An 18,246-nucleotide genomic window follows, 5' to 3' on the forward strand; every position below is an offset into this window, starting at 1 on the left:
AAAAAAAAAAAAAAAAAAAAAGAAAGAAAAGAAAAGAGGATGTGGCTATTTTGCTGTATTTGTATTTTCCTTTTTTGTTTGTTTGTTTGTTTTGTTTCCTTGAGACAGAGTCTCTCTCTCTGTCGCCCAGGCTGGAGTGCAGTGGCATGATCTCGGCTTACTGCAACCTCCGCTTTCCAGGTTCAAGCGATTCCTGTGCCTCAGCCTCCCAAGTAGTTGGGATTACAGGTGCGAGTCACCATGCCTGGCTCATTTTCTTATTTTCAGTAGAGATGGGTTTTTGCCATGTTAGCCAGGCTGATCTCCAGTTCCTGGCCTCAAGTGATCCACCCATCTCGGCCTCCCGAAGTGCTGGGATTACAGGCGTGATTGCTGTCTTGAAACCATAGACCTTATTTTCTAAGCATAGACCTCATTTTCTTAGACTCTGAGGAGTCTAAGTGTATGACTGTGAAGGTACCTGACACTCGGAAAAGCCAACACGGATCTCACACTAACAAATGTTTACTTACGGGAAGGCTTTGTTAACTGAGTGATGGAAGCTAATGCTCTCACATAGAGACTATTGACATTACCTTTATTTCCCGGTCCTAAACATTACACACTGCAGATAAAGGAGTTCATAGGCCTTTATTTGTCATGGCATCGAGACTGACAGCCAAAGTAATCATTACACTAATACGGCAAACCCAGAAAGAGCAATGAAGAGCAGGCAAGCAAATGAAATCAACGTCTCTGCTGAAATATGCCTGTGTGTGAGCATCCCAAGACCTGGTGCTCCGGCAACCGCTCGCCCATGTGTGGGGGCCATCATCCTTGTGCTGGAGTTGTCAGTCCAAGATCAGGTGCCTGCAGAAAGAATGGGAGCTTCCAAAACTGCTAAGGTGAAACTTTGGTTGAAATGAGATACCTGGGAATGAGCGATTTCTTCTTTTTAAATTCTTTTCCATTGCCTTTCAAGAATTCTTAGAATTAGCCGGTCTTGAACTCCTGACTCAGGTGATCCACCTGCCTCGGCCTCCCAAAGTACTGGGATTATGGCAGGAACCACTGTGCCTGGCCCAAATTTCATAAGGACACAAGTCATGTTGCATTAGGTCCCACCCCAGTGAACTTATTTTAGCTTGATTACCTCCACCAAGTCCTATTACCTCCCCCAAGTCCTACTTAAAAATCAGGTCACATTTTGAAGTACTGCGGACTGTGACTTGAACATACCTTTTTGAGGGGATGCAACTCAACTCATAACAGTGGTCACAGAATGAACAGCATGCCCTAGAAAGTCATACATCACATTTATGATAGTGGTATCTTCCAAACAGGGAAGAGGACACTATGGAAAATTGGATTAGGAAGAGGTATTAGAGAACTTCACCAGTAATGTTTTATTTCCTTAATCAAACAAATCCAAGTCTGGAATTAATATGAAAAGGATTAGCATGAGTTAATATTTGATCTTCTCTGTGCTTCACTGTAGTCTAATATTTCAAGTTTTTAAGAGAAGAGAAAACAGGAAGCCATTTGAGCCAGTGTTTTCTGCTTCCAAATGCACAGGATTGGGTTGTACAGTATGAGCCCATCTTTTATGGAAGTTTAAGTCCTCTGTCTTCTGATTTTCAGGACATGAGGCTCTGCCTGCAGTCAGCAACTTGGAATATTCAGACTTCAGACCAGCGTCACAGATTATAACCGTCCTTAAATCACCCGCAGCCCAGCTCCCATCAAAAGCCAGCCTGCAAGACCCATGGACACGTGACTCCAGTGTTCCCAACAACATCTTAAGATCAAGTTGGTTTGTGCAACATTAGCACAAGGGTAAAAAAGTAAGTTTTCATACAGCTGAATTTATTCAGTTAAATGAACTACCCTTCCTTTTGAGATGGGGTCTCCCTCTCTTTTTTTTTTTATGTCCATAAAATGTTTTATGAGATAATGGTGATAGTCATTTGTGATACCTGCTGTAGCCTTTAATGTCCTTAGATGGCAAAATAGAATTTTAGTGGGACTAATTTCTTTCCCTCTCCCCACTCTCTGCAATAAAAACAATTCTTTTTTTTTTGAGGCAGAGTCTCGCTCTGTCACCAGACTGGAGTGCAGTGGCGCGGTCTCAGCTCACTGCAACCTCCGACTCCCTGGTTCAAGTGATTCTCCTGTCTCAGCTTTCTGAGTAGCTGAGATTATAGGCACGTGCCACAGCAAAAACAATTTTTTAAAAATTAGTTGGTCTGTTTTAAGTCAAATAACTGATGGTTCATTGGAACTAGTTAAGAGCTTCTGTAGAATCATTTTCATAATTTTAACTGTGGGTCTTAAGTATGTAGGGATCTTGTATCATTTACAGGATGGATCATCACTAGCATATAGAACGTTGATTTCATTTACGTTGAGAGGTTAATCATGGGTTCTGTCATGACAAAGTTTACCCCGTTAGAAGACAAAACGTGGGGGCCGGGTGCGGTGGCTCACACCTGTAATCCCAGCACTTTGGGAGGCCGAGGCAGGTGGATCGCCTGAGGTCAGGACTTCAAAAGCAGCCTGGCCAACATACTGAAACCCAGTCTCTACTAAAAATACAAAAAATTAGCTGAGTGTGGTGGTGGGCACCTATGATCCCAGCTACTCGGGAGGCTGAGGTAGGAGACTTGCTTGAACCCAGGAGGCTCGCGCTTGCCGTGAGCCGAGATCGCGCCATTGCACTACAGCCTGGGCAAGAGGAGGAGTGACACTCTGTCTCAAAAAAAAAAAAAAAAAAAAGAAGAAGAAGAAGAAGAAGACAAAACGTACGGCTGAAATTGGACGTTGTACCCTTGTTTTGCCAGGGCAACTTCCTGCTCTTGGTGCTCGTCAGTTTGCTGCTTTGTAAGGCCCTGGTTTCTCTTTCGGGTCTTTCAGGTAATAAATGGCCTCAATTAGAAAAATTAACCTTTGGACAATTTACAGGCTGCATGATCACATGTTCTAGCCAGGCCCGGGGTGGGAGATGGGAAAAGGAGATTAAAGACAAGAATCATAGCTGGCCATCTTCTGCTGGCACCTGTAGATCTAAAGCATTCTTTGTGACAGTTCCATGGTATTCCACAGTGCAGATGTCCTGTGACTGATTCAGCCCATCCCCTGTTGATGAATTTTTGAATTGCTCCCAGTTTTTTGTCATTATACACAAAACTTGGCCTGACAATCCTTAGTGATTCTGTCTGAGCATCTGGGTTTCGTGAGATCATTTTGATGGTGCAGAGCAGAACTCGTGGGTGGCTGACCTGGCCTTATGTTAGCTTGAGGCTGGGAGAAGTGGGAGGCAGCAGAGAGCCAGGTAAATAGCTTGAATGTGACCTCATCCATATTCTAGGATGTAATTGATCCCTTGAAGATTTCTGAATTAGCTGAATGACAAACACAAGATAGTTGGATGACCCATTCAAACCAGGAAGCCTTGCAACATCAAGTAAGGAGTCCTCAAGTAACAGCCTTAGAAGACATGTCATTGCTTGGGCATGTGATTAAAAACCATTCAAACAGTGAAGTGAGAAACCCTAAATGGGATATGGAAAGGAGGACTTGAAATAGATGGTTCAATAGCCCTTATTGAGGAGATGCTAGAGAGACAAAAACTAGGGAGAAAAAAAGTAAGATAGTACCTTTTGGTGCTTTTTCCAAGGCAACAGGAAACAGTATCATTCCTTTGAACCTGTAGGATCTCTCATTTATTCCTCTCATAGTTAACAGGAAGCTAAGGATAAGGTTCTCAGAAGGCCACTCCCACTTCATTTGACATCAATGTGAGACTATTTCCTTATGCCATTTCCTCCTCTCTCTTCCCCAGTCTTTTTCTGTGGGTTTAGCTCTTTGTTTGTTTAGGTATTTGTTGCAGTGCTGGTGGTAGTGGTTAGAGCATTTATTCCCAACTGTGAAACAGATGTGCAATACACAAGCTCTTGTCAAATGACATTGGAACAGAGAACTGTCCAACAGACTTGAAGCTAATTGTTGGCTGATCACATATAACATCCATCTATCTATCTATCTATCTATCATCTATCTACCCATCTGTGTATCTGTTTATCTATCTAATCTATGTGTATTTTTGTATGTGTGTTATACAAATGTGTGTGTATATATAATGTATATCATATATGTAGATCTATTATATATGTAGATATGAGTAAATATATACATACATTGCATGCATGTCTTTGTGTGCATATATATACATATAATATACACATATAATACACATATACACGTACAATATGAAGTTATATACGTACATACGTATATATAAATTTGTCAAAGATTCAAAACAAAGACCAAAATGATTTGTGTCAGTCAGGCTAGTCTAAGCTCTGCTGCATCAAAATAAACTATCTCAAAATCTAAATGTCTTAAAACATAAAAGTTTGTTTCTTGCTCATGAAAAGCAAATGGGGGTAGGTATAGGTGGGCTGTGATCCATGCAGTCACGCAGGAACCCAGGCTGGTGACTGGGTCCCCTTTGGGAATATCACTGGTTCCCATGGCAGTGGAAGGGGAACTAGAGGGTCTCATTTTGGCTTTTGAATGCTTTTGCTTGGAAGTGACACAGTCACTTATGCTCACAGCCCATTGGCCAGAGATAGCCGTATGTGAGAGACAGCCTTATGTGATTGTCTCCCTGCATCACAATGACCTGGAGGGGACTCCAGAATCTCTTCCCAACTCCACTCCTGCAGCCCCTTTTGGAGTTAGAGTTTCTGAGTGCTTTGTTTGATGGTGACCCTGAGTCCTGGTTTCATTACAATGTTATTCGATCCCTTTTGAAAGAGTTCTCATGATAAATTATTTTCAGAAATTGATCTTGGGAGGAAGGGTAGTCCTCTTGAAAAATTGATGTAGTTCCTTTTATTCCCACAAATAATGAATATTAGATAACTTGTCATTCCCTTTTAGTCTTGGCTAATAAGAAGTTCAGGGCAAAATTTAGTTCTCAGTTATAGTCACTATGTCAGCCTGGGAATTTTGTAGGATTGCTCCTTCCTGTACCTCATTATAAGACATTTCCTGTTTCTTTCTTTCTTTCTCTCTCTCTCTCTCTCTCTTCTCCTCTCTCTCTCTCCGGAGGCCCTCTCTCTCTTCTCCGGCCAGCGCCGCAGCGTGGCACCCTTCTCTCCCTACTTGTCTTCTTTCTTTCTTTCTTTCTTTCTTTCTTTCTTTCTTTCTTTCTTTCTTTTCTTTTTTTTTTTTTGAGACAGGGTCTCACTCTGTTGCCCAGGCTGGAGTACAATCATGCAGTCATAGCTCGCTGCAACCTCAACCTTCTGGGCTCAGGTGGTCCTCCTGCCTAGCCTCCTGAGTAGCTGGGATTACAGGCATGTACTACCATGCCCAGCTAATTTTATACACACACACACACACACACACACACACACACACAGATGGGGGTGCCCAGGCTGGTCTCAAACTCCTGGCCTCAAGGAATCTTCCTGCCTTAGTTCCCCAAAGTGCTGGAATTACAGATATGAGCCATCATGCCTGGCCCATTTCCTATTTCTTTAATCATGTCCTGGTTGAGTATATGACTTTTATTGTGTACTGACTCCTGTCTCTTTTGGAAGTTGCCAGAGTTTACATTGTACATCATTAAATATAATGTCAAATAATAGCTTCCATTCAGTGACGGCTTCCTTGATGTTGGCCGCCTTCTGTGCCTTATCTTGTTCATTCCTTACAACAACACTATGAGATATTATTGCCAGTATTGTATGGTTGAGGAAACAGACTCAGAGGGGTTAAGTGACTTGCCCAAGTTCACCCAGCCAGCAAATGGAAACTAAGTCCAGTTCTATCTGACACCAAGGGCTGGATTCCCAACCACTTTCATTTCATAGCGTCACATAGACAGATGATTCAATTCAGGTAACGTATATTCACCTAGAAGACCTGTCTTCACCTAGGTTTTGTTTTCTTTAGTTCTGATTTTCTTTGATTTATGTGTAAGAAAATTGGAAATACTTGTGAGCCAAAACCCTACCGCTTTTTTCAACTGGTGGGTCCTGGGAGAATCGAAAGGTTTTACGTTACAGCTTCTGGTTTCTCATTTTCTTTTTAAAATTTAGGAATATAGGCCAGGTGCAGTGGCTCACGCCTGTAATCCCAGCACTTTGGGAGGCCGAAGTAGGTGGATCATGAGGTCAGGAGATAAAGACCATCCATCCTGGCTAACACGGTGAAACCCCGTCTCTATTAAAAATACAAAAAAAACAAAAAACAAAAAGCCGGGCGTGGTGGCGGGCGCCTGTAGTCCCAGCTACTCGGGAGGCTGAGGCAGGAGAATGGCGTGAACCTGGGAGGCAAAGGTTGCAGTGAGCCGAGATCTTGCCACTGCACTCCAGCCTGGGAGACAGAGCGAGACTCCATCTCAAAAAAAAAAAAAAATTTAGGAGTATAGATTTACAGAGATGTGCGTAACTCTTAAGTGTGAAACATGATGAATTTTTACAACACACACATATATGCCTCCCTTTAACCACCACTCAAGATCGTCAGCCAACACCCCAGAGATTCCCTCATGTAGTTCCTAGTCATCACTCACCTCTTTCCTTCCTCAACGTAACCACTATTTTGACTTCTGTCACCATGTATTACTTTGCCTGCTCTTGAACTTTGTAGAAAGATTGTACAGTATGAACTCTGTTGTGTCCAACTCTTTTTCCTCATCCATGTGACATTCATCCATGACATCTCATGCAGCAGAAGTTCAGTCTTTGTTGCTTCTCTCTAGTATTTCATGGGATGAATATTCCACGATTCATTTACTTATTCCACTGCTGAACGACATTCAGATTGTTTTCAACTTTTGGCTCTTATGAAAAATAGTTTCTGGCCAGGCACAGTGGCTCACGTCTGTAATCCTAGCACTTTGGGAGGCCGAGGTAGGTTTTTACCTGAGGTCAGGAGTTCAAGACCAGCCTGGCCAACATGATGAAACCCCATCTCTACTAACAATGCAAAAATTAGCCGGGCATGGTGGCAGGCACCTGTAATCCCAGCTACCTGGGAGGCTGAGGCAGAAGAATTGCTTGAACCTGGGGATGGGGCTGTAGAAGTTGCTGTGAGCCAAGATGGCGTCCCTTAACTCCAGCCTGGGTAAAAGAGCAATACTTCATCTCAAAAGAAAAAAAAAAAAAGAAAGAAAAAAGAAAAGAAAACTGTTTCTGTGAGCATTTTCTTATCTTTTGGTAGAATTACTCATTTCTCTTGGACCAATACAGTTGTATCTGTTTTCAATTTCTTGAATTTACTAGGCGTCATTTAGCTGGTTAGATGTAATAGCTTTGGGCTTTGTTAGGCTGTGGAAGTTTCTGGAACATAAATATAACTTTCTAGTCTTAGAATACAAGTAAACAAATGGGATCATTTTTCATGTTAGGAAAAGTAATTTGCAATAAAGCACAGCATTTAGTCTTCTTAGTACTAAAGACAGTTTGAATAGGCGTTCTTATTTGCAAAACTGGCATATTTGTCAGAATTCTTTTTTGTTCATTTGCAAATGATAGACACCCAACTCAAACCAACTTTAGTCACAAAGAGAATGTAATGACTCAAGTATCCAGCTGCCTTCAGGTTTGGCTGGATTCAGGTGTTTAAGCAATGTCATCAACATCTGGCTCCTCTTTCTGTTTATCTCTTCATTCTGTTCTCCTCCCTGTTGGCATCACTCTTAGGCCCTTCTCCACTGGTGACCACTGGCAGCTTCAGGTCTAAAATTTCCTAATTCTGGCCAGGTGCAGTGGCTAACACCTGCAATCCTAGCACTTTGGGAGGCCGAGATCAGATCGCTTGAGCCCAGGAGTTTGAAACCAGCCTGGGCAACATAGAGAAACCCTGTCTCTATAAAAATACAAAAATTAACCAGGCATGGTGGTACACACCTGTAGTACCAGCTACTCAGAAGGCTGAGGGAGGAGGCTCACCTAAGCTTGGGAGGTCGAGGTTGCATTGGGCTGTGATCATGCCACTGCACTCCAGCCTGGATGGCAGAGTGAGAATCTGTCTCAAAAAATAAAATAAAATAAAATTTCCTAGCTCCAAGGCCAGCAGAAGACAGAGCTTCTCTCTTCCCTATAGTTCTGATAAAACTCCTAGAATTGAATCTCACTGGATTTAACTGGGTCGTATGCTCTGACAGAATCAACGTCACCAGGAAGATAATAATTCTGAGGGGTCATATTCCACACCTGGCCCACAGGGACTGACAGTGTGGGAGAGGTGTTACCCAGGGAAAAGTGTTAATCACAAAATCAAGAAATGGATGCCGTGCAGGGACACAATAATGAAACACAGACGTCAACTATGCTGAGAAATATAGACAAGGGTTGGCACACGGACATTCTGAGACTGCAGGTGTTGGCAGAAATTTAATATTGTCTTAGCTTTGATTACTCAAGTCTAACCCTTGTCATTTACAGAGAGATAAACTTGTAAAAGTTGGCTGAGCTTTAAAAATGTTCTACTTCCTTCTTTCAAAAACATCACTGTTCATCTCATCATGCTGGCTTGAAACTGTAGAGATATGCTTGTCTTTTATTTTCCTTCTTACTCTTTCCCTATTGGATCAGCCAACAAATTCTATTGATTCTTTAAATTTTCCCCCTACTAATTACTTTTTTTCTCTATTCCCTCTGACATGACATCGGAATCTCCAGGCTTATGTATATATTCTATCCCCTTAGACACCTCAGTGAAATAAGAGTACCTCTTTCCCAGTAAGCCTTGTCCTGGTCCTGGAGGACTGACTGGGTTTACATGCCCATTCTTGAGCCAAACCCTGTGGCCAGAGGGATTGTGGACATCTGAGTCATGTGACCATCCTGGAGCTGGTCAACCGGTCAGGAGTGCAATCAGCCCTTCCTATATCACCTGGACCAAGAGTGAGGGGGGAATGATGCCCAGAGGAAACTCAGGACATTGATACCAGCAGAATGGGAAGTGGGTAGTAGACAAGTAAAAACAACAGATATCCAGCACACTTAGAAATGAACACTGGAGGCCAGGTGCGGTGGCTCACACCTGTAATCCCAGCACTTTGGGAGGCTGAGGCAGGAGGATCACTTGAGCTCAGGAGTTCAAGATCAGCCTGGGGGGCAATAACATAGGGAGACCCCATCTCTACAGAAAATGAGAAAATTAGTTGGGCATAGTGATGCATGCTTGTGGTCATAGCTACTCGGGAGGCTGGGGTGGGAGGATCACTCGAGTCCCAAGAGATCGAGGCTGCAGTGAGCTATGTGTACCATTGCACTCCAGCCTGGGTGACAGAGAGAGACCCTGAGAAAGAAAGAAAGGAAAGAAAAAAGAAAGAAAGAAAGAAAGAAAGAAAGAAAGAAAGAAAGAAAGAAAGAAAGAAAGAAAGAAAGAAAGAAAGAAAGAAAGGGAAAGAAAGAAGGAAGGAAGGAAAGAAAGAAAGGGAAAGGAAGGAAGGAAGGAAGGAAAGAAGGAAAGAAGGAAGGAAAGAAAAGATCAACAGAAAGAAAGATCAGCTAGGCATGGTGGCCCCTGTCCGTAATTCAAGCACTTTGGGAGGCCGAGACAGGTGGATCACCTGAGGTTAGGAGTTTGAGACCAGCCTGGCCAACATGGTGAAACCCCGCCTCTACTAAAAATACAAAAATTAGTGTAATCCCAGCTATTCAGGAGGCTGAGGCAGGAGAATTGCTTGAAGCCAGGAGGCAGAGGTTGCAGTGGGCCGAGATTGCGCCACTGCACTCCAGCTTAGGCTACAGAGTGAGACTCAATCTCAAAAAAAGAAAAGAAAATTAAAACTACATCACCTCTTATTTCAAAGTGTTAAAAGAAAATCTTTAGACAAATTAAAGGTAACAGAGTTTAATCAAGCAAAGAATGATTTGCTAATGGGACAGCCTCCCCAGCCAGAATAAGTTCTTAGGGACTTAGGTGCTGCCGCATGTTGGGTCAAAGAAGATTTATGGACAAGAAAAGGAAAGTGACGTAGAAAAAATGGAAGTGAGGTACAGGAACAATGGATTGGTTACAGCTCAGCATTTGCCTTATTTGAACACAGTTTGAACAATTGGCTGCCTGTGATTGGCCGAATTCAGTGATTGGTACAGGAATAGGTTACAGTCTGTTGACACCTCCACTTAGGTCACAGTTCATTATGTACAGAGAACTCTTTAGGCCAAACTTAAAATATGTTAGGAGGTAGCTTTGGGCTAAATTTAACAAAAGTATGCTGTGGTCTGTAGATCGGAGCTTATGGAGCTCATAAAATCTTATTTTCAAATTGAAAGGGGTCATAGCAATTGTCTACGTATGCCAGTCCTCTAGTTTCCATTAACTATTCTTCTTTTATGCACTCATATTAATTTATGCTTTGAACCCTAGAACCTCAAGTATAATCAAAAGCACAAAAGTCCTTGTTTCTTTCAATTCTTTGATTCACTGATCCCCTCCCCCATAACCAAGGGAATATATTGTTCAAGATGTAAGCTTAGTTGCGTGTGTTAAAGACCACAAAAACAGTGGTTTAAACAAGATAATTTTATTTCTCTCTCACATGATAGTCTGAGCTGATACAATGGCTGTGCTCTGTGAAGTCACCAGCAACCCGGCATCCTTTCCTCTGTTGTGCGTTCACTCCAAATGCAGGTCTTAGCTTTGTGTGCGAGACCCAAGATGGTGCACCGTCATTTCCGCATTCTGGCCCACAGGAAGCAAGAGGGAGAAAGGGAGGAATAACTTCTTTCCTCTAATAGCACAGCCTGGAAATTGGATGTATCACTGCTGCTCTCATCCCATTGACCACCCTCATGTTCATACCTTGGTGCAAGAGAAGCTAGAAGCATAGTCTTTATTCTAGGCAGTTGTGTACCCAACTACGAAGGAAAGGAGAACAGATACTGGAAGATAACCTGCAATCTCTGCAGGGAAGGAAGTGAAAAAAAATCTGACTTTTTCTTTTCTTCTTGTTTTTCAGGTGGAAAAAAAAAGATCCCTGAGTAATTGCAAATGCTGGGACAGTTTAGCACTCCAAGGTGAAGAGTCCATACCAACATGTCTGCCTACTATAGGAATAATGGATCTGAGGAAGACCCAGATTACCCTGACTATTCAGGGTCTCAGAACCATACACAGGGGTATTTGAAAACTCAGGGTTATCCAGATGTTCCAAGTCCTCTAAACAATCCATACTACCCTGGCACCAGGAGCAATCCATACTCTGTAGCCTCCAGAACACGTCCAGACTATCCTGAGTCTCTGGCAGAACCAAATTATCCTGGATCTCTGAGTAATCCAGACTATTCTGGCACCAGAAGCAATGCATACTCTGCAGCCTCTAGAACAAGCCCAGACCACCCTACCTCTCTACCAGAGCCAGATTATAGTGAATTTCAGAGTCATCCATACCACCGAGCATCATCCAGACAGCCAGACTACCTTGGATCTCAACGAAATCCTGATTTTGCAGGCTCTAGCAGTAGTGGAAACTATGCAGGCTCCAGAACACATCCAGATCATTTTGGCTCCTTAGAACCGGACTACCCTGGAGCTCAGAGCAACTCTGATCATCCTGGACCTAGAGCCAATTTGAACCATCCAGGCTCCAGAAGGAATCTAGAACACACAAGTTTTAGAATCAATCCGTACACAGACTCTCTGGGAAAGCCTGATTACCCAGGCGCTGACATTCAACCTAACTCTCCACCCTCTTTTGGGGAGCCAGACTATCCCGGCGCTGAGGACAATCAGAACTTGCCAAGCACTTGGAGAGAACCTGATTATTCAGATGCTGAGAATGGTCATGATTATGGCTCTTCTGAGACCCCAAAGATGACCAGGGGGTAAGTTCAGGTATATATCCCTTCATTGGGAGTGTAGGCTGAGTGCTGGACCATTAAGTCAATGGAATTTGGTTGGTGTGGTTTAGATTAGGGATATATATGATGGTTTCCATGACCTGAAGTTGTGGTGAAACTCACATACCTATCTGTAGACCTCACCTGGGCCATGGACTCTCAGTTTGAGGCTTCAAGCCCTTACCTGAACTTAATCTTTCACCATCTCTTCCTTAGATCACCTTCCCATTATCCTACCTCTTCCTAATTCAATCCCTGTAAGACATCTAGATCCACACTGTTTTGACCCTGCTACATTGCCAACAAGGTTAAGGCTTGACACTCACAAATCCAAACACTTTAATCAAAATTACATCAATAATAATGAATTGTTATCCAGAAAATCTTTTGAAGATCTAACTCCATGAAGTCAATTAGTTTTTTATGTAATATGTTTGCACCACTTCTTTGGTTTTTTGGGTCGTTGTTTTTTTTTTTTTTTTTTCTTTTTTCTTTTTTCTTGAGACAGGGTCTTGCTGTGTCACCCAAGCTGGAGGGCAGTGGCACAATCATAGCTCACCACAGCCTCAACCTCCTGGACTCAATCGATCCTCCCGCCTCAGCCTCCCAAGTAGCTGGGACTACAGGTGTGCACAAGTAGCTGATTGTACAGGTGTGCACCTATTATGCCCAGCTAATTGTTTATTTTTTTGTAGAGATGGTGTTTCGCCATGTTGCCCAGGCTAGTCTTGAAGAAGGCTCCCAACTGCTGGGATTATAGGCATAAGCCACCATGCCCGACCATGTTTGCACCACTTCTGATTTTTACACTTTTATTTCTATTTTACTGAGATTGTCAGAATTGATGACTTTTCACCAAAACTTTACTGCAGGTTTGATTCACTGATTATCTGCACTATTTGAATCTAATTTTATCAATTATTATTTTCACCATTTTCAGTATTCCTTTAAGGCCGTTTTTTTATGTTGTCTAAGAAGCTGTACCAACTTGTACTGTGAGCTTCCTGAGGGCAGATACCCTATGTTTTCCTCTTTGTATTCTCACCTCCTAGCCCATTTACCCTAACTGAGGGTTGGCATTTAGTCTGCATTTGTGGAATGGAATGGAATGGATGGATGAATACATTAATGAATGGATACATGGATGGACAGATGAATACATGGATGGATGAATGTATGTATGGTTGGATGGATGGATGGATGGTAAATGGATGGATGAATACATGAATGAATGGATGGATACATGGATGGATGGATGGATAAATGTATTCATCCATTTATTTATCCATCCATACATGGATGGATAGATGAATGGATGGATGGATGGATGGATGGATGACAATCCATACTATACTATACTATACTCTTGGTTGGATAGTGATCCATCATTTTGGATTTTAGGGCGCTCAGCAGAACATCTTCAATCCGGCCCTCATTTCATCACAGGAGTGATGGCCCCTTGAGCAACCTTTGGGGAGAGAATGAAGATTACCCTGAAGGCATTGAAATGGCATCCATGGAGATGGAAAACTCATATGGCCACTCTCTGCCGGGTGCTCCTGGAAATGGCTATGGTAAGCATTTGTTAAGCTGGGATCATATCTTGGGAAGAAAATAAAATCAGTGGATTTAGGAGTGCGGTCATTAAGGAGACTTGGCAATAGGAGAATTGGTGTATCCTTCCAATCTCAGATTGGATTTTTTTACATACAAAAGTTGAGAATTCAGTGTTTAGAGAAGCCAAGTTAATTGTCACCAATTATTTAAAAAAACGCTGGGTAAGGGTTGTGGAAAATGGGGACCTGTGCACCCTGTGCCTGCTGGAGGTGCTGAAGCTCAGTCCACAGTGGCTATGTGGCAATGTGGGCTCATTGTGGCGAGATCCTCATATTTTTCAGAAGCCATATATTTGGGGTTTTATGTGAAACCTGATGTTTATATGTTCCAAAATAATTTTTAAAAGTAAAAACAGTGATCTTGGCAAACAAAATCACATTTTTTGTTAGCTGCCAGTGGTCACCTGTAGTTTAGGATATCCTAAAGGCATTCAGGCAATCAGCACATACGTGTTCAGAACCTACTGAGGGAAAAGGGAGTTAAGAGGTAGCTCTGCCCTCATGTTATTTAAAGTCTAAATAGATCAACAAAAGTGCTACATCAATACTAAAAAAAAGGCCGGGTGTGGTGGCTCACGCCTGTAATCCCAGCACTTTGGGAGGCTGAGGCAGGCGGATCACCTGAGGTCAGGAGTTTGAGATCAGCCTGGCCAACATAGTGAAACCCCGTCTCTACTAAAAATACAAAAATTAGCCAGGTGTAGTGGAGGGCACCTGTAATGCCAGCTACTCGGGAGGCTGAGGCGGAAGAATCATTTGAACCCAGGAGGCGGAGGTTGCAGTGAGCCAAGATTGCACCACTGCACTCCAGCCTGGGCAATAAAGCAAGACTCTGTTTAAAAAAAAAAAAAGACTAAAGAAAGTTAGCAAGCAAACTATTAATATTTGAAAAATCATGTTGTCCTCATAATTGGTTGTGTGTATAGGTAAGATGCTTAGCTCCAGGAGGCAAAGAAAATTCTAAACAGTTCTTTTTTTTTTTTTTAGACTGTCCTGCTCTGTCACCCAGGCTGATCATAGCTCACCGCAGCCTCGAACTCCTAGGCTCAAGCAATCCTCCCACCTCAGCCTCCCCAGTAGCAGGGACTGCACTTACATGCCACCATGACTGGCACTTTTTTTATGCTTGAGAAAGATGGGGTCTTGCTATGTTGCCTGGGCTGGTCTTGAACTCCTGGCTTCAAGCAATCCTCCAGTCTCGGCCTCCCAAAGTACTGGGATTACAAGTTTGAGCCTGGGCCAATTCTGAACAGTTCTTACTTTCCAGGAGGAAAAAAAGACGTGTTCCAGGAAGCCATTTGATGGCACAAAAGAAAAAAAAAAGCCAGGCAATGTTAAAGGAATTTGGAGCCTGTGGAGGTCAGAAAAGGGAGGAAGTGTTCAGCCAATAAGAAGAGAACAAGAGACCCAAGCGCTGGAAGATGCAGATGGAGGATTGATGAGCCTTGAGGAGTAGATGGGGAAGGTTTGGAAGAAGGTAGAGAGGAGGGGACAGGATGCATAGCCCTGTACTAATGAAAACACTGACTGTTAGCACAGAACATTTTCATTCCGGGCCTAATTTTAAAAATTAGTTGGGCATAGTGGCACACACCTGGGGTCCCAGCTACTTGGGAGACTGACACAGGAGGATCACTTAGCCTGGGAGGTTGAGCTGCAGTGAGCCATGATTGTACCGCTGCACTCTGGCCTGAGTGACAAAGCGAGAACCTGTCACAAAAAAAGAAAGGACAGGACGGAAAAGGGAAGGGAAAGGAAGGGAAGGGGAGGGAAGAAGGGGAGGGAAGGGAAGGGAAGCGGGAGAGGGGAGAGAGGGAGAAGGGAAGATTGGCGGGGGAAGATTGGGGAGGGAAGGTAAAGAGTGGGGGAGGTGAGGAGACTGGGGAGGGAAGGAAGGAAGGAAGAGAAGGAAGGAAGGAAGGAAGGAAGGAAGGAAGGAAAGAAAAAGAAAAGAAAATATCCCTGGCCAGGCACGGTGGCTCACGCCTGTAATCCCAGCAATTTGGGAGGCTGAGGCGGGCGGATCACAAGGTCAAGAGATGGAGACCATCCTGGCTAACACGGTGAAACCCTGTCTCTACTAAAAATACAAAAAATTAGCTGGGCATGGTGGCAGGTGCCTGTAGTCCCAGCTACTCGGGAGGCTGAGGCAGGAGAATGGCGTGAACCCGGGAGGTGGAGCTGGCAGTGAGCCGAGATCGCACCACTGCACTTTAACTTGGGTGACAGAGCAAGACTCCATCTCAAAAAAAAAAAAAGAAAATATTCCTTGGGGAGCACAGACATCACTTGTCCAGCCCAGGGCTATTCCAAACCTTTATTCCATGCATTCCTCCATTGGGGCAATAGAAATCCCAATGGGGAAATATCCGCTCTTGAAAGGCCAGAAAACAATCTCACTTTTTTGATGTATAAAGCAGAGATACACATGTAGTACATAAACAGATACAGTATATCTTTGGTATTAAAATTTCTTAGAGGATGGCAATGAAGAAAAAATATCTCCCCTGCTTAGGGGGCTGATAATGAAACAGGATTGAGACATACTGCGCTGCTCCAGTGCAAGTGGAACTTATAATTGCAAGCAAATCTTGAGTGTTTCCTATGCCCTGGAGTCTCTGTCCAGCACTTGACTTTGATTATCTCATTTAATCTGCACAACTGCCTTTCAGGCAGGCACTGTTGCTCTCCCTGTTTTAACAGATGGGAAAACTAAGGCTCAGAAAGAAACATGCACAAGGTCACTCACTTACTAAATTGACAGAGCCAGGATTGAATCCCGTTTCTCTACCCAAAACCTGACCTCTTATTTACCCTGCGTTAGTGCTAGGTTGAATCAGGGCAAACACAAACAGATTCGTGGTCACGAAGCTATATAGAACATGGGGAGTTAAAATACTTAAAAAACAAAAAAAGCAGGTCGGTATAGGTCACTTCTGTAGGATCCTTTGTAGGACAAAGTTTGCAGCCGTTGGCAATCACTTGTCCAGTGTCACCCCATCCTAATAAAGTGTTCACTCCTTCAGGACAACCTATATTCATCTATGTGCCCTCCAAGGCTCTAGGTGCTCTTCCTAGTGTCACAGTGCCTGGCCCACAGTAGGTGCTCGAAAAATGCTAACTGGGTTAATAACAACAACAACAACTGCAAGAGTTGTATCAGCTAGCTATTGACGCAGGAATTCTGCATAACAAACAACTCCAAAAATCCAGAGTCGTACAATAAACAAGCATTTATTTCTTATGGGTCTGCAAGGTTGGTTGGCATTTGGCTGAACTAGGCTGAGTTTGTTGTGCTTGGCTCTACGTCATGGGTTCTATTTAGTTCTAGTGTCCCTCTTCTTGGACCAGTGAGTGACTTAGGGCAGTGTCTTCCCATGCCATAAGCTGAAAGTGCTCAAAATGGCAAGCAGAAACACACGGTATCTTTAAAAGCCTTGGCTTGGAACTGGCACACTGTCCCTTCTGCCACATTCCATTGTTAAAAGCAAGTCACACAACTAAGCCCAATATCAATGGAGGTGGTCAAGGTAGGGGAAGTGTAATGTTTGCTGAATAACAATTAATCTACTACAACAGTTAATATATATTAGAGTTTACTATGTTCTAGAATTGTTTAATTATTTCACATGTGTTCACTGATTCAATTCCACCCAACAATCCTATGTGAAGGTCCTATTATTATCCCTATATATTTATTGATTTTTGAGACAAACTGTCCACTCTGTCGCACATGCTGCAATCTCAGCTCACTGCAGCCTTCACCTCCCGAGTGGCTGGGACCACAGGCACACTACCACCATGCCCAGCCAATTTTTTATGTTTTGCAGAGACAAGATTATGCCATGTTGCCCAAGCTGGTCTTGAACTCCTGTGTTCAAGGGATCGTCCCACTTTGGCCTCCCAAAGTGCTGAAATTACAGGCATAAACCACCACACCCAGCCTATTATCCCTATTTTAGAGACTAAGATATTGAAGCTCAGAGCTGTTAAGACACACACCCAGGGGGTGCACAATTAGGAAATAACAGGACTGGGAGTTGATTCCCAGGCAAGAAACTCCAGAACGTCTTGCAATGTAATTTTGCATACTGTCTCCATCAAAATGTGCTCTATTTTCTCCATTTCTCCCAGCTACGTGGGAGGCTGAGACTGGAGAATCACTTGAACCCAGGAGGCAGAGGTTGCAGTGAGCCAAGATTGTGGCACTGCACTCCAGCCTGTGTGACAGAGCAAGTCTCAAAAAAAAAAAAAAAAAAGTGGACTAGAGTAAGGCTATGAGTAAGGCTATGTTAGAGTGCAGTTTATATAGTCAAACAAAGAATTATTTTGTAAAACTTGCTTTTCAGTTTATATGTATAGGTGTGTCCTGGATCTCAGTGCAACCATTATTTATACACACACACACAGACACACACACACACACACACTTTTTTTTTTATTGGGCTCCATGACTCATGCCTGTAATCCCAACACTTTGAGAGGCCAAGGCTGGCAGATCGTTTGAGCCCAGAAGTTCGACACCAGCCTGGGCAACATGGTGAAATCCCATCTCTACAAAAAATACAAAATATTAGCCAGGCATGGTGGTGCATGCTTGTGGTCCCAGCGACTCAGGAGGCTGAGGTGGGAGGACTGCTTCAGCCTGGGAGGTCGAAGCTGCAGTGAGCTGAAATCGCACCACTGCACTCCAGCCTAGGTGACAGAGTGATAACCTGTCTTAAAATATATATTAATATATATATTTAATGTATTTTTATTTTTATATTATATATTTTATA

General features: G+C 43.2%; 1 protein-coding gene across 1 annotated transcript in view; it reads left to right on the forward strand.

The window, feature by feature from the left end:
- Positions 1-18,246, forward strand: part of TMC5 (transmembrane channel like 5) — a 91,289-nt gene that overhangs the window by 13,519 nt on the left and 59,524 nt on the right. Inside the window, exons 2-4 of the mRNA XM_017849597.1 lie at positions 1,621-1,823; positions 10,970-11,834; positions 13,251-13,423. Coding sequence (XP_017705086.1) covers positions 11,047-11,834; positions 13,251-13,423 — 961 coding nt within the window. The 5' untranslated portion in view covers positions 1,621-1,823; positions 10,970-11,046. The remainder of the gene's footprint in view (positions 1-1,620; positions 1,824-10,969; positions 11,835-13,250; positions 13,424-18,246) is intronic.

Source organism: Rhinopithecus bieti, unplaced genomic scaffold, assembly GCF_001698545.2.
Source record: "Rhinopithecus bieti isolate Rb0 unplaced genomic scaffold, ASM169854v2 scaffold_1918, whole genome shotgun sequence".
Lineage (NCBI taxonomy): Eukaryota > Metazoa > Chordata > Mammalia > Primates > Cercopithecidae > Rhinopithecus > Rhinopithecus bieti.